At 38.8% G+C, this 26,357-nt stretch overlaps 1 protein-coding gene across 10 annotated transcripts in view; it reads left to right on the top strand.

The window, feature by feature from the left end:
- Positions 1 to 17,626, top strand: part of LOC127508731 (NACHT, LRR and PYD domains-containing protein 12-like) — a 74,610-nt gene extending 56,984 nt beyond the window's left edge. For 8 of the 10 annotated variants that reach the window (XM_051887028.1, XM_051887026.1, XM_051887022.1 and 5 more), the window contains one exon: positions 12,554 to 14,234. In XM_051887028.1, coding sequence (XP_051742988.1) covers positions 12,554 to 13,110 — 557 coding nt within the window. In that variant the 3' untranslated portion in view covers positions 13,111 to 14,234. Of the gene's footprint in view, positions 1 to 6,651; positions 14,235 to 16,434; positions 16,716 to 16,832 lie in introns of those variants that run through there. The other 2 variants (XR_007928892.1, XM_051887030.1) reach the window with 2 other exon arrangements.
- Positions 17,627 to 26,357: the final 8,731 nt, after the last annotated feature.

The raw sequence follows: 26,357 nt of genomic DNA, 5'->3' as shown, positions 1-26,357 counted from the left end.
ATCGTGATTAACTGCGTACCCTTTTGTGTGATTAATTGTGATTAATCACACACTTATCGTGAAATTAAGCATACACAATTTATCTTGTTTAACACGTACATTTTGCCATCATTGCCTATATCCAGCAAAGTAAACCATTAGATTGAAGTGTGATTTTCACAAAACTGTATTTTTCAGCTTTTTTCAAGGTAAATTTAGGTGTCTTTCCAAAAAAAGGACACTTGCAGACTCCAAAAGGACACCAAATAACCAAATGATACAAGTCCATATAATTCATACATTTATGTACAACAAAGCACCCATAAAAAAAAATCACAGCAAATAGTAAGTGCAACAGCAAAGAGCTTGTTTACATTTTAGACAAGTCAAGTTGCGATATTGAACAGGAACACATGGAGATGCCAAAAAAAACCAACCGCCTTGACCTGCATATTTACTGAAGTACACAGCAACACACACAGGACAAATCCAAACATTATCCTGAATGTGTGAAAACTACGTGAATGCACTGAAATGTGTCTGCAGAAATTAGGGCTGAGCGATATATAAAAAAAATTTGATATCTCAATATTGTCAATTTTTACAATACACGATATATATCTCGATATATTTGCATTTACTTTTAAATAATAAAAAAAAACCATAATTTTCTTTTGCCCCCATTAAATGTATCATAGCAAAAGACCAACAAGATGAAGGCGATGCCCGAAACACTGCAGCCTTGTCCACTTATTCAGTTCAGTCGCTTTGACAATATTGCTCCTGTTATCAGTTGCGATGCAAACTTGTTGCTCAGCTCTCAAATTCCAAGAAACATCTGCAATGATCTCCCCGGTGTGTTTATTCGGAAAGTAACAAGCGGATTTCAGCTCCCAGCCATCAATAAAATGAATGGTGAGACTGATGTAGGGTTCGCAGGTTCGGCTCGTCCATAGATCGGAAGTGGTCGTGAAGTGTGTTATCTGAGAAAGCTTCTGTGACAGCTGTTCGAGAACTTTAAAATACAGTTTCGGGAGCGCATCCTGGGCAAAGTATTTACAGCAAGGCAAATTGTATCGGGGGTCGATTTTCTTTAGCAGCTGTTTGAAACCAGGTTTTTCCACGGTACTGACAGGTATAATTTCTTTGGCTATGTGAAATGTGACCGCCGAATTTCTTCACACTTTTTAGTATTTCTCACATATGTTGCACCGCAAGAGAATGAATCGACCAGCTTTATTTGTTTAGGGACGACAGGCCTACCAGATTGTTCGGCAGATGAAGAGTCCGAGGCTGTGATGATGGCTCACGGAGTTTCATGCATTGGTATTTTGATTGGTATCGGATATTTGAAAACCAAACCACTAGGGATGTAACAATTCACTCAATTCACGATTCGATTTTCTCACTTTTTTTTTTTTTTTTTTTTTACAAAATGATATTTAAATGAGAAAATGTCTTTTTATTATTTCTCAGACAAAATGCTGCATATTTCTTTGTGAAATTGAAATTTTAAAACAAATCCTAAATCAAATAAATAATACAAATAAAAGAAATCTCTTCATATGAGCTCAGCTGCGGTGATGTGTGATGCAGTAGCGCTGTCATATCTGGCTATAACATGTTATTTAGCCTATAACACGCTCTCACACGTTTATTTTTAGTATTTTTGGGAAGAGTTAAATTTACATATGTGATTCCAACAACCAGATGCATTTAGACTTGTCCAGTTTTGTCCGGAAAGTGTCCCAGACCACCTCCTGAAGAGGTTTGATCAGATTTATATCCGTCTCGAATGCGTCTCAGAGGGCATTTACACCTGGTCTTTTCACGATCAGATGGATATCCCATCAGTACGGCTGCACTATATATCAAAATGATTGAAATATCGCAAATGTACATATCGCGATATGCATTTCGCAACAGCATGCAATATATGAATGATTTTAAAGTCGGCATGAAGCAGAAGTTGCGATTGTCTTTTCTTCTCTACTGTGACGTCTATCCAAGTGAAACGGCATCTGAAATGAGAGGGCGGGACTTGATTTCGTCCTCTGGGAATTGATTGGATTGTTGGAAGTTGGGCGTTGCTAACAAAATGAAGGCAGAAGTTTGCAGTCAGTTGTGGGGGATTTCTCTCCATTGGACTCACTGTGAGCACCCTCACATTACTGTAAGACCTTTATTTATTGAGGATGACGAGGACGGTCAACGGCACTAAACAGCGAGAAAGCACGCGCGAGAGACTTACTGATTGGTGGTGCATGTCCGTTGGTGCGGAGCGAGCGTTTTTGGTTAATTCCTATGGAAGTTGAGCCTCACACTAAGTTAAGTGTGAAACTCAACTTTCATAGGAATGAATCTAAAAATGCTCTGGTCGCTTGCTCTGCTCCAGTGGACACGCAGCCTGACTGACTGAGCATGTCCTCCATCAGGTTCCTTTCAATGTTTGAGGGTACTGTACACCCCAATGACTGGCTTCAGCCCCAGCATTTTCCCCTTACGTCACTGGATCTGCTGGCAGTTCCAGATAGCTCCGCCCTCGAGCCATAGCATGTGACAGGAAGAGACGATGAGTCGTTTTGAGGGGGGAGGGGAGGTTAATGTTTTTGATTAAAGATTAAGAGGGCACAAAAATAATAAAGTGCACGGATAAATTATTGATAATAAATACTACAATATTCCATAAGAAAATCAGAGTTGTCAATATTGATTTCATGCCAACTTTAATAGGCTTCTACAAAACGTTGTGAAAAGTCAAAGTTTTTGGTCAGGGCATATAGCAGTGAATAGACTGGCCACACGACTGTTACTTTCGTGACTTGCTTGACGTTAAAAATAATTATTTACTGCCATTGATAGTGTTCAGTCACGTGACTGTCACGGCCAAAACAGACATGTAACTGCAGCACAAGCCTGTCAATTTTCCATCTTAAAAACAAAAATATGAGAACAAGATGCAAGTTTTGGGCACTTGTGATCCATATACAGCACCTGCAGTGATTTCAATCACTAAAAACAGCGGGATGATTTTTTAAAAAGCTAACGTGAAGAACATGGTTGCACCAATAAGGATTAAATTAAGCAAAGTCAAGGATTTGTTGATCTGGGTTTCATTTTAAATCACTGCTTAATTTTAAACACAGATTAGCAATGCAGAATCAAGCAGCATAGGCGGAGGGTGAACCGACGCCAGACTAAAGAATCCTTAGCGCAACCCAAACTTAAAGTGCCTTAATGTGCTAAACAGTGATATTAAAAGATCAAATTCAGTTTAACCCTTTTTGATGATGCATACTATATACAGGCGAGCAGATGAGCCCAGAATATGAATGCAACGCATTTTCTTTATAATGGTTTTCAATGGGGAAAAAAAAAAAACACTTAACGAGAAACCTTGTGTTGCATTAATATTCTGTGTTCATTTGTTTGCCTGTACAAAGTATGCATAATCAATAAGGTGTATATTGAATTTGGTCTTTTAACATCACTGTCTTACTACAAACCAGGTGTCCGTACTTCGTACCTTCTAAGATGATTTGACAGATGTCAGATCTTCTAATCATGATAACTGAACTCTGGCTAATTCTTCAAACGAATTTGTGGATTGGATTAAAATATCTGGATTAAGTTGTCTAAGATTACTACGCGTTCTCGTGTTCCCTGAAAAGGGCAGATGTATCGATACTCAAAACCACGATCAGCAATGCAGCGATTGGCTGGAGTCAAGACAGCAACGTAATGACATCATATGTAACCCCTCACCCAGGTCCTACTCGTCCCGCTCTGCGCAGGCCTCGAACCTGGGTCTCCGGTGTGGGAGTCGGACCATTACCCATTTATTTAGGCTATACTCGCGATTTCTAGTATTTGTACAGGCACTTTTTTATTTCAATGTTGTAATTAGCAACTAATTTACCTTTGAAACAGATGTGACAGCATTAATTAAAGTTTCTTAAGGGTCGAGATCAAGTTATCTGCATCTCCTGCGCTTCATCAAGCCACTCCCATAATAGCTGTCGCGGTTCAAATTAATGCACGCGCGGCATAGACTGTACATCATGCGTGTAAGACTCCAGTAAAATGATCAGATTGTAAGGTTCCACCCAGTAGCCCAACGACGGCATCTAGTGGTCTGGTCGAAGGTATTTCACGTGTACGTCCTCTGGCACGTCTGTAAAAATCATCTAAATTTAATACAACTTTGATTTCTAATTCAATTCCGACTTCGTGAATAATTTAATCTGACTCCAATTATAAATGACTCTTAGTTTCACAATTTTTCCGATGTAACAGCTGATCTTAAGATTAGTTGTGCTTTAATTTGGATCTTAGATTTTTCTGATTATCTTACGCTTTCAATTATTCGTTCACTGCGGTCCCGGTATCGCTTTAGAAAAGTCACTTCGGCCGACTGAGTGCTCTTCTCGGACACAAACTCGTCAGTTCTGACCTTAAACATTGGATGCAAGGCAAATATCTACCTTTAAGTCGGTCCAGCTCTGCTTACTCGTAACAAAAAGCATAGTTTTTATATATTTGCAAAAACTGCAACTTATCTAAGGCAGCAATAGTCAGAAATCGAAATGGACTTAATTGATGTGCAGGACACAGGAGACAGGAGACAGGAAACAGGAAACAGGAGACGACGAGGAGTCCAGGCAAGCGTGATGTTGTGCTACACATAGACGAGACCAGACACTGTGGAGGAGTGAACGTGGGGCTTAAGTAGTGTGCTGATGGGTGATAACAAGGGTGATGGCTCTCAGGTGCAGGTGATTGCAAATGGAGTGCAGGTGAGGAACCAGAGGGATGCTGGGAAATGGAGTCCGGGGAAGGTGAAACAGATGGTGACTGTGGAGGGCAGGCGTCCTGGTGACGTGACGGGTGATCCGGGTGCTGCAGGGTAGGTCGTCTCCAGGATGGTACTGGCTGACCGGAGCGTCATGGAGGTGCTGGCCAGTCGGGAGGCCATGGCGGGGTAGGCTCCTTGGCTTTGGCCCAGAACCCAGGCTCGGCAACCAAGTTCGGGGATGGATAGCCCGCCCCCCAAAAAATACTTGGGTGAAACTCCGGGTGTTTTAACCCGAAAAGGGCCGTGGGCTGGAACGGAGCCTGGAGCGGACCCGTGGAGGACTGGAGCTGACTCGTGGGCTGGAGCGGGCTCTGGGACTGGGGCCATCATAGAACTCGGGGCTCTGGGACTGGGGCCATCATAGGACTCGGGGCTCTGGGACTGGGGCCATCATAGGACTCGGGGCTCTGGGACTGGGGCCATCATAGGACTCAGGGCTCTGGGACTGGGGCCATCATAGGACTCGGGGCGCTGGAGAGAGTGGACGCTGGAGAGAGTCGCCCCTGGACTCGGGACGCTGGAGAGAGTCACTTTAGGACTGTGGTAAGGGACTGGAATTAACACAGGGTTGAGGTCGGGGACAGGATCCTGAATGAGGAAGAGTTCCATGACTGTGGCAGCGACCATCTTTACTGAGGGCTCAGGCGTGGCGGCTGCCATTTTAACCGAGGGCTCGGGCGTGGCGGCGGCCATCTTGACCGAGGGCTTGGAAGTAGATTGTGTACAACAAGTTTTTCAGCAAAGTTTTGGTCGTAATGATAATTTATAGGGCCTAGAAATTTGCTTATTAAATATTATACAGCATTATACAATATATTCATAAATAGGCATTATACTTATTGTTCAACAGAATTTTACAAAGAATGTTTAGTTTAAGTTATGAGAGAATAAATGTTTAAAAAATCTGGCTGTAATGTTGTAACACGCATTGCCAAACAAGCATTCTGTTTTCAATGGATTTATAGATTTTTCACAATAGTTGAGTTTCAATAACATCTTCAGCATCACTTTTGACTCTTAAACCAACATCAGAACATCTTTTTCTCAATGCCACTGTGATCTTGGGCTTGTCTGGAGTTTAAAAGATTCTTATATTTATCTTAATATCAGTGACGGTTCATAAGAGCTTATTCAGATTTGTTTAATAAATGATGAACTCCATCACTCCTGATATTGAACTGAATGAACATTGAACTGAGCTGAATAATGACACTGTTTCTAGAGTTTTAGTTGAAGGGCGTGTCCGTGGCGGCCTGACAAAGTCTGATGTTTCGCCATGAAAGAGAAAGCTGTTGTAACTCAAGCATACAGTGTCTGATCTGCCCCAAACTTCACATGTTTGATAAGAGTCCTGGCCTGAAGACATCTATATGCCAATATTCAGTCAGTCATAGCGCCACCTGCTGGCAACAGGAAATGGTATGCTTTACACTGTTATTCACTCCCAGAAACACATTTGTTTATGCCACAAAGCGCTACATGTTTCTACACATGAAAGAGGATTAAAACTCATAAACGGCGATGAGTGTTCAGTTCTGCGTTATAATACTTTTCACATAAGACCATTCTAATTATTCACAAGAATCTATTGAAAATCCTTGTGGCTGAATATCTGTCAAATATCAACATCCAATGTCAAACCAACTCCGTGAGGGTCACATGATGTGCTGCACTTTGACACAAAACACTGATGAATAATGACCAACTCATGAAATACAGTGACAGACTTTGATCAAAACTTGTCTTTCTGCAGCTCTTCATTAAAAGCACACCTGTTTTGATCCTCCATTTTAATCTGGAGCATTTCTTCACAGCAGCTGCTCTTGGTAACAGACCTGAGAGTCGATCACCGAACTGATGGAGGCTTTAAGATTCACAACTACAGATGAGATTCTGTGAGAGAGGAGAAGATCCTAAATCAAGTTCAGATCTGAGACAAATCCTACATGAACTCGTCAGATCTGAACTCAAGATTCTGTAATAGATCCACACCAGAGCAAAGCATGCTGGGAACTAAAAATCCACTGCCCAGTTTCAGTTCATTCAACGCAAATATGACGGCCAAATCTGCAAAAACAATAAATAAATAAATATATGAAGAAATGTAAAAAAAACAAAAATACATAAATAAATGCATAAATAAATATACAAGGAAATGAGAAAAAAGAAAAATAAATGAGTATTTATACCTTTAAATCAGGGGTGTCAAACATACGGCCCACAAAGATGTCCAACCAGGGGATCATTTTGAACTATAATATAAAATAGAGATGCACTAGTCCACTGGTCATAAATCCAAACGTTTTTTTAGTTTTATTTTGGTCAATCTTTATTCCAGGCTTGCAAACAAAGTGCTTTATAATAATTTCCCAAAATGTAATTTGTATGGAAATATTTCTGAAGTCTGTAAACAGGATGTTAACACAGGCACACGCTGAATTCGGATACAAAGAGGAGAACAGACGTGCCAGCAGAGAAAATACTGCACCATGCACAAGTAAGAAAGAAAAAAAAAATAGCAAGAAAAATAGGAAGAATAATATAAATATTGAATTAGGGTTGATATGAATGTATTTCTGAAAGGAACTGTATTCAGTATTAAGTTTTGATGGCTTTTCCTCTTGGGTCATTCTACAGAAACGTCCACTTTGGGTATGGCAAGATGTCTTAAAATGTATTTGTTTTTCTAACATTTAAACTTAGACCACATTATTATGTTACACTTTGATTTTATGAATACACATAAATGACAGCTTAATGATTTTTTTTTTTTGTGCATTTATTTAAAGATCATGTAGGAAACTTTTTCCTCGTCGAAGCAGAGACCAGGAGACATTGGGATATCTTTCAAGCAGAAGTTACTCTTTATTGAGAAACGCGCTGTGCGTCGCTGTAGTCATCCAAGTCCAACTAAGGCAGTGTACTTGGTAGTTCATATACATTCACGGTGGAGGGATACATAGAGTAGAGGTGGAGACAATCTAAACAAAGCATGCAAATGCAGTGCAGGAATCAGCCCATTCCCTACATTTCCCAGCCATGATCTAATCAGCATAACAGTGTCATTCAAATGCATAGGTGCTAATCCACTCAGTCTGACAGTATCGCCCATACCTTTACATTATCATAGAGACAAAGGCACCGCTGTATCTTGAGCTTTGTCCTGCCAAATGGTTAGGAAGTGCATGAAGACAAAAGGTTAATGTTACAGACACCTGGGCTGCCTGCCTTGATCTCCTTAAATTGTCATTATCTTTACCTCAAAATGTTAAATACAATATATTTCACCTTAGTATTTCATGTGAGGTTATGTCAGGATGTAGGATCAGCAGATCTTAAACAGATTCTTAAATTTGTAATCCCACAATCACATGTACCATTTTTTGTCACTGGTGTTACCTTACTTCTCTGGCAATTTTAAAATTTTTTATGAAATATTATTTCTCAATTTTTTCAGCACATGCAGTCAGAGTTACAGAATAATAATGATAATGCAAAAAATAAGGAGATTATGTGTTATTTATTTTAATCAGGTTAGTTAAAAGTTACATTTGGTATACAATAAAAGACTTATCATTGACACTTAGTGAAAGCAGTCAGTAAAAGATCATAAACAACAGTTTAAAAAATGTCTGTAAAATGCGCTGTCTGTAAAGACGCTGCTTCTCAGCTGCACTCAATTTAGCCATATACCCTTAATTTAGCCATACCTGCCCAAAGGAGGATTAACAATGAGAAAGAAAAGTTAGAATCATGTAATCTTAGTGCTATTTTATGCAAAAGGACTAAATGAATAGCTTTGAAAAGGGTGGAGCCAGACATTGTAAACATTCGGGGTTTAGCCCAAATCTATTTTGTCCATTCACAATTTAATTTTGCATTAATAGCTTTACTGTCATGAAAGGAGCTTTGTTGTTGTATGCTGGAGTAAAGTTCATAAAATGTACATTATTCCCCACTGGAATTTGTAAAACTATGTTTACCTCCTCTAGGGGGGTCTGAGGGCATGCCCCCCCGTAAGAAAATTTTGTACATTTTAAGGTTAAATGCATCAATCTGGTGTACTTTGAGAGCTCAAAACTGAGAGCTTAAGCCCATGTACAGTGTGCACATTGACCAAAGAAACAGCACTGACTTGTACCTGGACATTAAAGAGGGCTCAAACATCTTTGTAGTTGTGATATAGAGTCTCAGTCTACATTACATTGACACTGGGTTTTAGGATGCCAAACAATTATTACAATAATATAATATGATTTAGGCCTATATAATTATTTATATAACAGTAATATCCATATATTGTAACAAATGCACTGTAAAATAAATGAAAATTTTATAAGTAGTTACTTTACAATACAGTATAGGGAAATTACAATACTTTTGTACTAATTTCTTCACTTGCAAGAGATAAACCCTTGAGCTTTTATTTTGATCACCATATCACCAGCTAATCGCGAACGCAAATGTGCGCACTTCTATTTAAAACACGCAGCACAAACAGACTGTATATATACTCACTGTCTTTTGCTGTTTAATAAAGGCACAAAGCCATATCACAGTTTCGATTTTAGTTCGATTTTAGTTTTAGTTCTCTTTGTTCGCCCCCTGGTGGCTGGATGCAGTACAGGTCATAAACCTCACCCTCTCCATGCACACAAACGGGAATGAGTTAAAATAAAAAAATAAATTACGCTTCACATAAAATTTTCCGAAAGATGGTTTTGGTCATTTAAGGTATTTGTTATCACGTTGATATATATTCAATTGCTCGTTTTTGTGATAAGTTTGATTTTAGCTAGCAATTTGATGCTATAGAAACGGGGCGTGTCATTATGATTGACAGTTGTGACTGACAGCTTCTCTGAGGACTGTCAGAGCTTCGAGGGGAGATTGAAGATATAACTAACTATTAATTTTCGATTTCTGTGTTATTTCACACCGACAAAATGAGTTGTTCAGCAGTAAACTGTATACTAACCAACCTACAGGATCTGAAGGATCATGAGCTTTTTTCGGTAACGTTAAATGTGGGCTTTATAAGCTAATTAATAAATGTTATTAGTTAAGATAACACGCCTAACGTTAGCCATGACGGAAAAAGCAGGTGATCATTATCTGGCAGTTACTAATTATTTATATGGTTATAAAATAATAATTAGCAGGACAAAACTAATGATAGCCTACTCTAATTAATTACAGAGCACTGTCTATAGCAATCGATCTCCTGTAACAGAGATTTAAACTTGATTTAAAATGGCAGGACTGTTTCTGACATTTTAGAGTTGTTTCTAAGTGGCATATTAATGAGTTTAACTACTGAATTTTCTGTTTGAAAAATATTATTGCTCTAGAAACAGAATAGCCTATTATTTTATAGATGGAATTTTAAATTGTGTATAATTTATATAGCCTATTTAAAATACATCAATGATGACGCAGTCGTCTGGGTGGAAGTTTGATACTGCGACTCTGCCTCCGGGCTCCACTGACGATTCCTTCTGCACACGCCCAGGCTCCAAACCGACGTTTTTGCGTAACATGTCAACGCCCATCATCGAATGTTTTATGCTCAGTTCATTACAATGGAAGGAAGCGTCGCGTCGTCCATCTTTTTTTACAGTCTATGGTGTGAACTCGCTGTCGGAGAGAAGAGAAAGCACTGCCGGTAACGCTGTATGGATACTGCAGAAAAGCGATATTGAGCTGTTTAACATATTTTAATAGAGAGATGTGTTTAGAAAAAATGATATTTTGACAGCACTGTTTAGAAACCTCAAACCTGAAAGATTCGGGGCTTTTGGAAAAACATTCGGGGCTCCAGCCCCCTTAGCCCACCCCTAACGCCACCCCTGGCTTTGAAAAAAGTTTATGCACAAATGGGAGACACTAGTGACAATTTTCATGAAAAATGCATTTTACAAAATGGCTGCTGCAAGGTATCAATCCACATGTTGTCAATCATGGTATATTCACTAAATTAAGTAATTTAATCCATTTGTATTCTAGTTTTTTAAAATTCCCTAACAATAAAAATCAACTAAAAGCTTCATATGAAATTATGATTTTCTAATTAAAATTTCTGATAACTGAAAAGAGATAGTGGACTTTCCATTGGCCTTTCTTCATTGATCTTCAGGAAATAGGAAGAAGGAAGTGATGTCATCAGTGTGATTTTTATTTCAAAATAAGAGATTTTTGTTAAAGGTAACACCAGTGACACAACTCCAGGGGACCACAACTTTCATTAAATATTTTATATTTATTCTGCATTTTGTTTTGTTTTTATTTACATCATATATTTGATAGTTATGTATAATTACTGTATTTTAAATGGTAGAAAAAAACTGTTTCTGAGCTCAAAATAAAGCACTTTCCCTCTGTACATGACGAGCACTTCTGTGGCGCTTGGAATTTTTATAATTAATTAAAAAACAAATATTGCCACATTGATGGCTCAAGAAGGTTTAATTGTTCAAATAACATATTGTTTCATTTTAAAATATAAAGAAATTGTAATCCTAAAGTGTTTTTCAAGTGTAATATTTCTGTAAAGGCTAGGGACAGAAAAGTGGACGTTTCTGTAGAATGACCCTCTTATCTCTGTATAAAGTAGTAGCCTATCTATCGATGCAGCGCTGCTTTGTGTATAGCGGTAACCGTGGAAATGCTATATCACTGCTGATCCATAAGTGCCACCTATTGTCAGAGAGTGAATTTGCTTTTCATTCAGTCTGTCTGCTGATTTTGTTTTGTGCAGGTGTCTTATGTAGCATAATTTCACAAAGCTAAAGTCAGACCATGCTGTTTTTGCGTTTAATCTTGAAATTATACAATAATTTAAATTAAAAATGCTCATGTGCATAACATCTTTGTTGGGACTGTGATAAAAATGCAGTGTTTGCCCCTAATAACAAAGAACTACACATATTTTTTTGAACAAATAAACAAATAAATTAGATTAAAAAAAAAAAAAAAAAATGCAACCAGTATCAGAATCAGCCAATTTGCTTCTAAAAAATTGGAACTGGCCATGAATAATCAAAATAGGTGCATCACTAATAAAAAATATTACATAAATTTTTAAAAATCTAATAGTCATTTTGCTGTAAAAACAAATGCAGTTTTAAGGAGCAGTGTACTAGTTTACTTGCAAATTAATTTGTTGTTTATATGGTTAATATTAATGCAACAATCAGCGCACTAAGGTGTTTTTTTTATTATTTTTTTTATTAATTCGGCCGCACATGGTTATTTTTTTCCCAATCTGGCCCTCAACCTAAAATGAGTTTGACACACCTGCTTTAAATAAATGTGGAAATAAATAAATGCATAAATAAATACAATTATACATAAAAAGAAATAAAGGTATAAATACTCATTTATTTTTCTTTTTTCACATTTTCTTGTATGTTTATTTAATCATTTAATTATGTTTTTTTTTTTTTTTTTTTACATTTCTTCATATATTTATTTATGTATGTATTTATTTATTGTTTTTGCAGGTTTGGCCGTCCACACACAAATGATGAAGTAAACTTCAGTTTGACATGTTTAAGTGGATTTACTCAATTAAATTAGGACAGAATGTGCAGTAATTGTGTGGTTTTAACTCATTTTAATGAAGTTCATTTAACAATCAGCAGAAATCATGTTTACAGTGTAGATGAAAAGATGGACAGATTGATAATTCCTGATTGTGATGTGTTTTATCTCCATCAGATTCCCATCGGCTCACTCTGGATCTGAACACTGTGAATAAACGCCTCCGTCTGTCTGAGAGCAACACAGTGATTATTTACACTGTCCCAGATCTTCAGTCGTATCCTGATCATCCAGACAGATTTGATTATTATCAGCAGGTGTTGTGTAGAGAGAGTGTGTGTGGACGCTGTTACTGGGAGATTGAGTGGAGTGGGTTAGGTGTGTTTATATCAGTGTCATATAAGAGCATCGGCAGGAAGGGACGGGGTAAAGAGTGTGGGTTTGGATCTAATGATCAGTCCTGGAGTTTGATCTGCTCTTTCTCCAGTTACTCATTCAGACACAATAAGATAGAGACTGATCTCACTGTAAAGCCCATCATCAGTAGAACAGGAGTGAATGAGGAGAATCACTATAGAATAGGAGTGTATGTGGATCACAGTGCAGGAACTCTGTCCTTCTACAGCGTCTCTGGAGACACAATGAGACTCATTCACACAGTCCAGACCACATTCACTCAACCGCTCTGTCCTGGGTTTAGGGTTTGGTCTGGATCATCAGTGAAACTGTGTTGATGAATCAGAACAGACTGTAGAGAGATTCTACCCAGAATGCTTTGAGCTCATGATGAATCAGTGACAGTGAGATGTTATAGAGTCTATTCATTACATTAATACTGAAATATCATGTCACAATAAGTGTGTGTGTTTGTGTGTGTGTGTGAGTGAGTCAAGATGAGTGACGGTGTGTGTGTGTGTGTGTGATAAATCCTCATATAGATCAGTGTGTGAGTGTGTGTGTGTGTGTGTCTCTACTTGTTCTGATGTAAATCATTTTTATTGTAGTTTCTCATCAATCTCTTTTATTACTGTTAAAATGAGCTTCAGCTGAAAGTGTCTTTCTCAAACATGATTCATGAAGAACATGTCATTTTCATTATTCATGTGATGTTCCTCTAGTGTTTGTGCTCAAATCATAAATCAGATATGAATTGATGATGAATGTGTGAAATGTCTGAATGCTGTATGAATCATCAGCTGCGTGTGAAATATGATCATTCCTTCAGGAGAGTTTCTGACATCAAATATGACATTCATCATCTCACTTCATTAAATATATCTACTGTAACTACTGTTGAATTATTATGGATCATAAATCAGTTATTTTATTTACTAAAACGTGTAAAAATGTGCAGACTTTGCTGAAGTGATTTGAACATGTATTAACTTAGATATAATGCAAACATTACTGTAGCTGAAGTATTTGTGTCAATACTGTATGGATGTTACAAGCGAGGCTCCCGCACTTCCTCCCTCGCACCACCGGAGGGAGCCCTCACCTGAATATTGACTATTTACCATTTGGACTACATTTCCCAGAGGCCCTCATTCCTGGGACTGATTGCGCTCACACCTGCACCACATTACACTCGCACACTTTATAAGCAGCACACACACACACACTCATTGCGAAGTCTTGATTTGCCCCGGTGATCATTTCTGAGCATTATTGTGGACTGTTACTCTTGTTATCGATTGGACTGTTTTCCCTTATTTGATTCTCCACTGCCTGCCTTGACCCTTGCCTGTTTTTGGACTGTGTACGTTTGCCGCCTGCCCCGACCTCAGCCTGTTCCTGTTTTCATCTTTGCCTTGCCCTTGCCTTGTTGTGTTTGCTTTTAATAAAAGCTGCAAATGGATTCCCACTCTGTTGACCCATCATTACAGAAGACTTCGCCAACTAGCGATCCAGCAGCCTTTATGCAACTCACAACCGAGCTATCTGCCCAAGCCAATCAGCTCGCTGTCCATCAGCATCAGCTCAACCGGCTGAATTCTCTCACCGAGGAGCTTGTTAAGACGCTGCAGAGCCTTCGTTTAACACCCACTGAAGCAGCCACCACCTCAAATTCCCACTCCTGCCAGCCAAACCTTCACTTTCGCATCATCAGTGAACCCACGACACGCCTTCCCCGAAAAGTTTGAGGGCAATCCAGCTAAATGTAAGGGGTTTCTGCTCCAATGTTCCCTCTTCGTCAACCAGCAGCCCGCTCTATATCCCACAGACTCAAGCCGAATCTCATTTGTATGCTCATTGCTGACTGGACGAGCGCTGGACTGGGCTACTGCAGTCTGGAGAGAGGATGGTTCTACATTTCCCACCTTCTCCTTGTTCCTACAAAGTTTCAGAGAGGTCTTTGAAAATCCCACGGGAGGTAAGAGTGCAGGTGACCAGTTACTATCTCTGTGTCAAGGGAAAACCACTGCAGCAGAATATGCTTTGTCATTCTGCACTCTCGCAGCACAAACTAACTGGGTTGATGATACACTGAAACTATTGTTTAGAAAAGGACTGACTCTAGAACTTCAGGCTGAATTAGCTTGCCGCGATGAAGGAAGAACACTCAATGAATTCATTGAGCTAGCTATACAGATTGATAATCTGATTCGCTCACGACGCCCCGCTTATCTACCAGTTCTCCAGTCGCCAGTCACTCACAGTCCCGAACCAATGCAAATCGGCTACACTCCACTCAACCCCGAAGAAAGAGAGAGAAGATTACAACTTCACCTTTGTCTGTATTGTGGCCAAGCTGGCCATCACAAGATCTAATGTCCGATCCGACCAGGCTCATCTAGCTCCAAATCGGTGAGTTCTAGAACGCCTGCAAATTATTCACCAACCAGCATAAAAATACCTGTAAGAATGATGGTAAATGGCCAAACCATATCCACTCACGCCCTGTTAGACTCCGGGGCAGCTGGTAATTTCACGTCAAACACCTTCATCCAAGAACATAATGTCACACTAATTTCATGCAACTCTCAATTGACAGTGGAGGCGCTAGATGGTCGGCCCATAAGAGAAGGAAAAGTAGGTGCACATCACAGAAGAAATTCACATGCAAGTTGGAGTTTTACATCACGAAAAGATCAGGTTTTACGTCATTCATTCACCTCACAATCCAGTCATTCTCAGCCTACCATGGCTTAGAAGACAACCCACACATCTCATGAAAGGAAGGGCAAACTGTTCAGTGGGACCCAGCTTGTCACGAACTCTGCTTGAACCAAGTCACCCCATTACCTGTTCAATCCATCTCTTTCCACGAAACCAGCCTCGAGGACTCCAAAATCCCTGTAGAATACACCGATTTAGCAATCGCCTTCAGCAAGAGTAAAGCAGCAGAAATACCTCCTCACCATCCCAGTGACTGTGCCATCGACATGTTACCTGGTATCACTCCTCCCAAGGGCAGAATCTTCCCGTTGTCTCAGCCTGAGTCTGCCGCTATGAAAGAATACATTGAAGAACTAGCCAAGGGTTTCATCAGACCCTCCACTTCACCAGCCGCATCCGGGTTCTTCTTTGTGAAAAAAAAGGAAAAAAGATGGCAGTCTCAGACCCTGTATTGATTATCGTGGCCTCAATTATCGTGGCTACCCCTTGCCTTTGGTACCCGCAGCCCTCGAACAGCTAAGAAAGGCCAAGTGTGTGTGTGTGATGTGTATTGGGGTTTTGACCAGTGTCCATGACCACATGGCCCTTAGACCCACCAGGGTGACTCTGAAGTCCCTGGAGCTGGTGAGGGTATTTTCTGTTTTGCTTCAGAGGTAACAAAGATGCCAATGGGGCAATTTTGTCCCAGACTTCCCGGAGCCGATTCGTGATTAACATGAACAGTTCTGGAGGCTAAAAGCATTCTGAAAATTCTGAAGTTGGTTGGTTAACTGATCTTGTACAGACGTTACACATTAGAAACTTCAGTGGCATTGCTGCTCCCTTAACTGCCATGACCAAACGCACGTCCTCACGTCTCACCTGGCCCCACGAAGCTTTGCAGGCCTTTCAGGATCTCAAGAAGCGATTCACTTCTGCTCCCATTCTCTGCCATCCAGACCCAGAACTCCCGTTCATCATGGAAGTGGACGCATCCAGCACTGGTATCGGGGCCATTCTCTCACAACGCCACGGGAATCCTGCCAAAATGTAACAGAATGGCTACAGCGGAGCGAGGACACCTGGAATCATGCACATACCCATTTGCAACGCGCCGTAAGGAGGCAGGAGGAACAAGCCGTCATCGACGTCCCAGTCCTGAATACACTGTGGGTCAGTGGGTTTGGTTATCCACAAGGGATCTTCGCCTCAGACTTCCATGCAAAAAACTCAGTCCCAGGTATGTAGGGCCTTTCAAAATCATAAAACAAATTACCCCAGTGTCATTTTGGTTAGACTTGCCTTCTAATTATTGTGTTTCTCCCAATTTTCATGTTTCGCTCCTGAAACCCTCCAGTCGGCCGAGGGGAGAGTCGGAGGAGCCCACAGCACCCCACCCATTCTGATCGAGGGCGAGGAGGCTTACCAAGTTCGAGAACTACTCGATTCCAGACGCCGGGGCAGGAGACTCCAGTATCTGGTCGATTGGGAGGGGTACGGCCCGTAGGAGCGGTCCCGGGTCGATGTGGATGACATCCTGGACCCCACACTCATGGAAGATTTTCATAGGACGCATCCGGAGCTCTGTTACAAGTGAGGCTCCCGCACTTCCTCCCTCGCACCACCGGAGGGAGCCCTCACCTGAATATTGACTATTTACCATTCAGACTACATTTCCCAGAGGCCCTCATTCCTGGGTCTGACTCACACCTGCACCACATCACACTTGCACACTTTATAAGCAGCACACACACACACACACACACTCATTGCGAAGTCTTGATTTGCCCCGGTGATCATTTCTGATCGTTATTGTGGACTGTTACTCTTGTTATCGATTGGACTGTTTTCCCTTGTTTGATTCTCCGCTGCCTGCCCTGACCCTTGCCTGTTTTTGGACTGTGTACATTTGCTGCCTGCCCTGATCTCTGCCTGTCTCTTGAACTCTGTTTGTCTGCCGCCTGCCCCGACCTCAGCCTGTTCTTGTTTTCGTCTCTGCCTCGCCCTTGCCATGTTGTGTTTGCTTTTAATAAAAGCTGCAAATGGATTCCCACTCTGTTGACCCATCATTACAATGGAGGACCAAATTACTCAAAATCACATCATTAAATAAATGTTGAAATATTTTAATAAATGTTGAACTGCAGTTTACATGTATATTGTGTTATGTGGTGTCGTTATGAGGAGCAGGAGTGACACTTAAAGATTTAGATCCACTAACCCTAACCCACTTAAAAATAAAATGAAGAATCAATTTATCAATTTAATAATTCAAACATAAATGGACATTTTTAAATGTATAAATAAATACACAGTTTAAAACTGTTTATTTAATTCATGTTTTAAAATGTAAATTAATAGAACAATAAAAAGTACATTAATAAATAATTTTAAATGCACATTTTAAATCGCTTTTTAAATTTTTAAAAGCATTTGCCAATTGCTTTTCTTTATCCATTTGTCAATTGAGTTAAAAATGCCATTGGACAGTACACATGTGGAGCAACCAATCAACTTTCACCTCAGTTTGAAGAGCCAATCCTCTCTCACTTGTAAATGTAACACGCGCTGTCATTGGACAGTGAGAACAACTATTCGTCAGAGCCGTTAAATATGAGAGTTGCGACACTCTGTGTCCAAAACCGCCTACTTCTCTACTATAGAGACAGCGCATTTAGGCATTTTTATGAGTTCACATATACATGTAAATAAATAGAGTACAGTTATGCGTATTTGGCGTGCTGTCTGGGGGGAGGGCTCCAAGCTCGGAATTTTGGCCCGAACCCAGAGTACTCCCCCCGGTGTGGTAAAAGTAGATAGAACTAGAAGTGAGGAGATGGGGTGGAGGAGGGATGCTGATGAACTGTCAGTCGAACAGAGGTAAGTCTGCTGTATTTATACCTCTTGTTATTGGTTGAGTTGTTAAACTGAATGCTCTCCACTTGTGCTAATTGGTTTAACCTGTTAACTGTCGCCCCCACTTTTTTTTTTAGACATGAAAATTCACTATCCAAACTTAAATGGTTGTAATTCAAGAACACTTTGGAATATAGACATAAGGTTGGTCTTGTTTTAAAGATGAAATTTGGCAGATTATTGTGAAACAGAAAAAAAGTTTAAGTTTATGAAAATATAAAATGTAAAAATATAATATTTTATATTTTACATAAAATATATATTTTACAAAACAGGATTTACTCTAAAACTGCAAGGAAATCAAAGCCAAAAATCTGAACAAGTTGTGTTCCAAATTTCAGGTTGATATCTCAAAAAATGAGCTTTCAGTAAGATTTTGTTTGGGCGCAGTACCACACTTTTTCACTAGATGACAACCAAGCTCCATTACTGACCATATAAGGGCGCCACCATTTCCATATATGGTTTGAGTGATCTGAACCATATATTTCAATTATTTTCATACAATTTATGAAGTAGACATCCTATATAGAAGTAGTATGGGAGGTTTGGCAGAATTTGATATGAATTCAGCTTCTAATAAACATAAAACATCACGAGACACTCCTGTATGATATAACATTTGTTAGCTAATTGATGACTCAAAACCCAGCGAATAGCATATCATACGGCCCACACGATATAACTTCACATTCCTAATCCACTTGCGTATAAAACATACAGCAGAACACTGCAAATAGTCTCAGTGCCATTTACAATAAGATATTTAGTCGATTTATACACTTTGTAAACTTATTTCACTCATAAAATGAAGAGCTCCGAAAAACGCTTACCTCTCCCCAGCATAACCATTATCAACTGGCGAGAGGCGCGCAGTCACTTGAAAATGGCGTCAGCAGAGCGCCAGAAGAAAATGTCAAAATAAAAGTCTAAATAGTGAAGAGTAGAATCAACATATATTATTCAAAGAAAAACAGAAATAAATACAAACCCGATTCCAAAAAAGTTGGGACACCGTACAAATTGTGAATAAAAAAGAAATGCAATAATTTACAAATCTCATAAACTTATATTTTATTTACAATAGAATATAGATAACATATCAAATGTTAAAAGTGAGACATTCTGAAATGCCATGCCAAATATTGGCTCATTTTGGATTTCATGAGAGCTACACATTCCAAAAAAGTTGGGACAGGTAGCAATAAGAGGCCGGAAAAGTTAAATGTACATATAAGGAACAGCTGGAGGACCAATTTGCAACTTATTAGGTCAATTGGCAACATGATTGGGTATAAAAAAGAGCCTCTCAGAGTGGCAGTGTCTCTCAGAAGTCAAGATGGGCAGAGGATCACCAATTCCCCCAATGCTGCAGCGAAAAATAGTGGCGCAATATCAGAAAGGAGTTTCTCAGAGAAAAATTGCAAAGAGTTTGAAGTTATCATCATCTACAGTGCATAATATCATCCAAAGATTCAGAGAATCTGGAAAAATCTCTGTGCGTAAGGGTCAAGGCCGGAAAACCATACTGGAGGCCCGTGATCTTCGGGCCCTTAGACGGCACTGCATCACATACAGGAATGCTACTGTAATGGAAATCACAACATGGGCTCAGGAATACTTCCAGAAAACATTGTCGGTGAACACAATCCACCGTGCCATTTGCCGTTGCCGGCTAAAACTCTATAGGTCAAAAAAGAAGCCATATCTAAACATGATCCAGAAGCACAGGCGTTTTCTCTGGGCCAACGCTCATTTAAAATGGACTATGGCAAAGTGGAAAACTGTTCTGTGGTCAGACGAATCAAAATTTGAAGTTCTTTTTGGAAAACTGGGACGCCATGTCATCCGGACTAAAGTGGACAAGGACAACCCAAGTTGTTATCAGCACTCAGTTCAGAAGCCTGCATCTCTGATGGTATGGGGTTGCATGAGTGCGTGTGGCATGGGCAGCTTACACATCTGGAAAGGCACCATCAATGCTGAAAGGTATATCCAAGTTCTAGAACAACATATGCTCCCATCCAGACGTCGTCTCTTTCAGGGAAGACCTTGCATTTTCCAACATGACAATGCCAGACCAAATACTGCATCAATTACAACATCATGGCTGCGTAGAAGAAGGATCCGGGTACTGAAATGGCCAGCCTGCAGTCCATCATAAAGAGGAAGATGCGACAAAGAAGACCTAAGACAGTTGAGCAACTAGAAGCCTGTATTAGACAAGAATGGGACAACATTCCTATTCCTAAACTTGAGCAACTTGTCTCCTCAGTCCCCAGACGTTTGCAGACTGTTATAAAAAGAAGAGGGGATGCCACACAGTGGTAAACATGGCCTTGTGAGATGTGTTGATGCCATGAAATTTAAAATCAACTTATTTTTCCCTTAAAATGATACATTTTCTCAGTTTAAACATTTGATATGTCATCTATGTTGTATTCTGAATAAAATATTGAAATTTGAAACTTCCACATCATTGCATTCCTTTTTTATTCCCAGTTTGTACAGTGTCCCAACTTTTTTGGAATCGGGTTTGTAAATACAAAATACAATAGAAGGATTTTAGTGAAAAAGCAATGTGTTACATTCAACTTGTATTTACTTTTAATTCGTTACACGTAGGCAGACAAGACAAAGAATATGCCCCCATTTCTCATAGTCAAATACATCTAAAGGGCCAGGCAAACACAGGTAACATACACACGCTTCATCCGTCTCTTTGGAGCTGCAGAACTACATATGTATTGTCACCTGCTTAGTGGTAGTTCATGTATGTTATACTGTACAGCAGCAACGTGTATTACATGTTCACAACAGCATGGTTATGAATGTCTTGGCAGTATTAAGTCCCCATACTTGCTCTGCAGCAGCAGTGTTGCAGCTCTATTAAAATAAGACTGAACATACCAATATTGTCTTACCCGTTACCATGCCTGTAATGATGGGACGGCAGAGCGGGGATCCATTTGCAGCTTTATTGAGAATAGTCACCAAGGCAGACAGGGGCAAAGGCAAAGACATAAACGGGACAGGCAATGGTCGAGGCAGGCAGCAGACAAACTGTATCGGGTCACAGGCGGAGATCAGGGCAGGCAGCAGACAAACACAGTCCAGTACACAGGCAAGGTTCAGGGCAGGCAGCAGAGAATCACAACGAATAAACCATCCAACGGTAACAGGGTAAACAGTCCACAAGAAAACGCTCAGAGTTGATCACTGGGGCAAATCAAGACTTCGCAATCAGGTGGTGTGTGTGTGAGTCTTTTAAAGTCCAGGTAGTGTGCTAAACTGTATGTGGCAACAGGTGATTGGTGTGGAGTGCGCATGTGATTGGCAGGGAGGATTATGGGAAATGGGGTCCAGGAACTGACAGGAACAGACGGTGATCGTGACAATGCCAAGCACTCTGAGAGTTTGGAGAAGACAGAAATATGAAAATGATGTAGGCTATATACAGTGCCCTCCTCTAATAATGGCACCCTTGGTAAATATGAGCATATGGGCTGTAAAAATATATCTTCATTGTTTATGTTTTTGATCTTTCATTCAAAAAATTCACAAAAATCTATCCTTTCATTGAAGTAAAACAATTGAAAGTAGGGGGGAAATCTAATTTTGAAATAAATGTTTGGTAACACTTTACATTAGGGTTCTCTTTGTAAAGGGTTTATAAAGGTGTTTGTTGATGAGTAATAAGTAATTTATAAATGCATTATAATAAGCAGTTATAACTGCATGAATAAAAAGGGCAACTTTAACGCAATACCTGCCAAATAGTGAGCCGTTTTTAACTCACATGTTATAAATGCTTAATAAATGCATTTATTCACACTTATTTAACTCAAAATCAGATTCCTGGTTTATTTCATGATGCAGCAAAAATTGACTATCATAATTAGACTGAAGGTTTCTTATTAATATCTCATGACTGCCACTTTTCTTACCATGCTGCTTACCAGAAGGGTCTGTCTTACCCATGATACTCTCCAAAACGATCATGATGCCTATCCACAACAGTGTATAAAAACTGATTTCAATCAAGGTGAAATTGAACTTTTCTTTAATAAATATATTTATGATCTACACTACCTTTTCACTTTCACATGTTATTAATGTTTATAACTCATGAATAAATGGTTCATGTGTGTTTGTAACAGGTAACGCTATCAATATATTAGGATACACGGTAATGGACCAGAATGCTAGGTTCGCTACAGAGGGCAAGAATGAGAAAATGCACATTAACATAAAAACAGACAGACCAGGAAAATGACTTTCAACAAGAAGGTTTTGATTTATTTTGTAGGGAAGTTTGAATGGATGTAAATATGAAATGTAAACAATGAAATGAAAATGAAACAATAAAATAGTATAACAAATAAAATGTTTTTTCCCTTCTTTCCCTTTAAGAAATGTAGGTTTTGAGCTCCTTTGTAGTTACTTGATCTAATTATATTGTGTTATATTTATATTCGTATTATATTTGTTACTTTGATTTATGAATTGTCCCTTTTTATATATCAATTTGCGTTTAATTCGATTTAAATTTGACATTGCTTTATAATCTCTTATTTTTGGAGCTTTGTTTCTTATTAAATTGGTTAAATTAGAACCTTTAATCCACAAAAGAATATACAATTTTCAATAAACAGATTAAATCAAGAAAAAATAACAATATAAATGAAAATAATTCAAAACTTGTCAGTAATTCACGGTAGATGAACAGTTCTCAGTCCATGGAACAAGTGTATGTGTATGTGTATGTGTGCGAATATAATAGTCCTCTGAATCCAAATGATGAATCCAGTAAATGCAAAAGTCTTAGTATAACGTGTGCAAATATCTGTGGTGTAAACGTTCAGTAGTGCAACAGTCAGTACTGTGCAATGTTGAGGTAATTGATGAGAAATACCAATAAGCCTGAATGAATTCCACTTGTGAGAGCAGATAAGGCACGGATCACTTGATGAATCATGAATTCTCTTCTTTTCGTCTCTTTTAGGGTTCTCAAACTGGGGGGCTCGCCATCTCAGGATCACGGCTTATTCCAGACTTTCACAAAAAACCTGACCTGTTCATACACACAGCGCCATAAACATCATAGACAATTAATATGTCTTTTAAACGTAACATATCTTACAAACATTAACTCAACTGGGTGAAAAAAAAAAAACATTTTTAGCACTTTTGTCACTCAATACATAACCAATCATTTACATAAATGATAATACTATGCTAATAAGCATTTTTAAGCTCTTCAGAAATACAATGCATACAGTTTCAATGCATTACACATATCAAGTAGACAAATAAATGCATATAAACTCACATAAAACACTTTTGAATATGAATATAACTCATAAACACTTACATGTTACATGTTCACTTTACATTAAGGTTCACTTTCACAGCTAATGTTGCCAACTATTTTCAATGGAAAGTAGCTAAAGCCTGCCCAAAAAGTCGCTAAATGTCACTAGATGACGTCATGTGTCAATTAGCATATTCGTGACGTGATCACGTCGGTTGCATTCTGCCTGCCTAATGTTTTCTCACCTAATCCATGCTCACATACTGTATTTTAATATAATATAGCCGAATGTCAAATAAAGCTGTTCTCATTTCCTACATATATATATATATATATATACATATATATACATACATACATACATATATACACACACACATATTATATATATATATATATATATAGTCAGACAACAAAACGAGTATGATATAGTAAATGACCATTTTTTTTATATGTAAATTACATGCATTCAGAGAGTTCGGAAACTGGATGAACTAAAGCTCTGTGATAGTGAGTAATATAAGTGATAAGCACACGGGAAGAATGGAAATCAAAATGGTCAAACTAAATTCTTTAAATATAAAACAAAGGAGAATCAGATAGTGTTTGGTTCGTGGCAACACTGTGTGCTCATGTGTTAGTTGCTCATTCACGCCTGTCAGATGCCGTGCACTCAATGGAATGTGCTGCTGCTCCTCTCAGCCACTCACTGAACAGAATAGACGCAGAGAGAGGTGTGATGGCAGCGTGAAAGCAAGACTTCACACTCACAGGACAGTGCTGGTGACATGTGGGAAAGTTACTGAGGTTTGTCCAAAAGTCGCTAGATTTGTCGCTAGGCACTTTTTTGAAAAATAGTCGCTAAAGGGGTCTGAAAAGTCACTAAATCTAGCGACAAAGTCGCTAAGTTGGCAACACTGTTCAAAGGTTATTAATGTTTATAACTCATTAATAAATGGTTCACAAGTGTTCACTTTACATTAAGGTTCACTTTTACAGGTTATTAATGTTTATAACTCATGAATAAATGGTTCACAAGTGTCCACCCTACATTAAGGTTTACAGGTAATTTTTTCATTATTAATATCTCATCAAGTTATGGTTATTATCTTATGTTTTATTTTCAAAATAAAGTTGGAATTTCATCTTAAACAAGAAATCAGTTTTTATACACTGCTGTGGATAGGAATCATGACCTTTTTGGAGAGTATCATGGGCAACACGGACACTTCTGGTAAGCAACATAGCAAGAAAAGTGGCAGTCATGAGATAATAATAAGAAAACCACAAATACAACACCCTTCAGTCTAATTATGATAGTCAATTTTTGCTGCATCATGAAATAAACCAGGAATCTGGTTTTGAGTTAAATAAGTGTGAATAAATACATTTATTAAGCATTTATAACATGTGAGTTAAAAACGGCTCACTATTTGGCAGGTATTACGTTAAGGTCTCCTATTAATCACATTAAGCGCTGCATTTTGTTACTTTCGACAAGAAACAAAGTGCCATCCTTCAAATTATATCCACGAAATCATGAAATTTAAACAGAAAATGCCGTTATGACGCTCTTTGATGTGATGTGACAGATCACTTTTACAGGCGCCTCAGTTCAACCGGCAGCACGAGCATCTCTTCCTCTTTAATACTAGTTACAGAATAAACATGAAAGAACATCTGAAGGTATGTTGAAAGATACAGTACAACTTACTGAAACGATCATATTTCATGTAATTGCTCAGTCAGAGTTTCAACGGCGGAAAGACGTCAATAAAACCGATTGTAAACAATGTCATGTAGCATTTACCTCAGAAAAGCCATTCAGTGTCCACCACAGCTTGTTCACCAGAGAAATTAACTCTTTCGCTTAATATATGCACTGTATTAGCCCATATATTCATTTTATTTTACTTAACCTTTTACAGAGGTGTAAAGAGTACCTGAAAACCATACTTGAGTAAAAGTACTAATACCTTACATCGAAAATGACTCCACTACAAGTTACAAGTAACCAATTCCAATACAACTTGAGTAAAAGTCTTAAAGTATCTGATTTTAACAGTACTGAAGTATTTTACTGAATGTACTGCTGAATGTCAGCTCAAAGATGCACTAGTCCTGAGAATGCCAGTGAAAATAAGAAACAATTGATTTGTAAGATGAGAAATCAAGTTTATCTTCTAAAATCAAAATAAAACTGAACACCTCAATGTTGCTATAAATCAAGGTCGACACAACAACCTTTTAAACGTCTACAAACTCTCAAGTCTCAGTTGAGCTCAAGTGCACAAAAAGGCCATAAGTAAACCCATATCCATCAAAAAGGTCTTGTCAATATAGCGGATAAATAAAATAATGTTAAGTAAAATTAAACAGTAAAAGTCTACTGTATGTGCTGGTTTGAGCCTCATCACCAGCTGCAGTCATTTCCTCATCTAATAAATAAAACATCTGCGATCAGCAACTACCTGCTAATGGACTCACATTCAAGTATCCTTGTTGACAAGTTTTGGGGGAGTAAAAGCAAAATGCACAAGATATAGTACCTTCAATGCTCTTAGATGTTGATATCGTTTCTTTATATCAGAAACAAACTGCTGCAGAAAATGTTAGCTGCCATGAAAAATGTAATTTGTAATTGCATTATTA

The sequence above is a fragment of the Ctenopharyngodon idella genome, chromosome 3, assembly GCF_019924925.1.
Source record: "Ctenopharyngodon idella isolate HZGC_01 chromosome 3, HZGC01, whole genome shotgun sequence".
Classification (NCBI taxonomy): Eukaryota; Metazoa; Chordata; class Actinopteri; order Cypriniformes; family Xenocyprididae; genus Ctenopharyngodon; species Ctenopharyngodon idella.
This window is presented reverse-complemented; position numbering and strand designations above follow the sequence as displayed.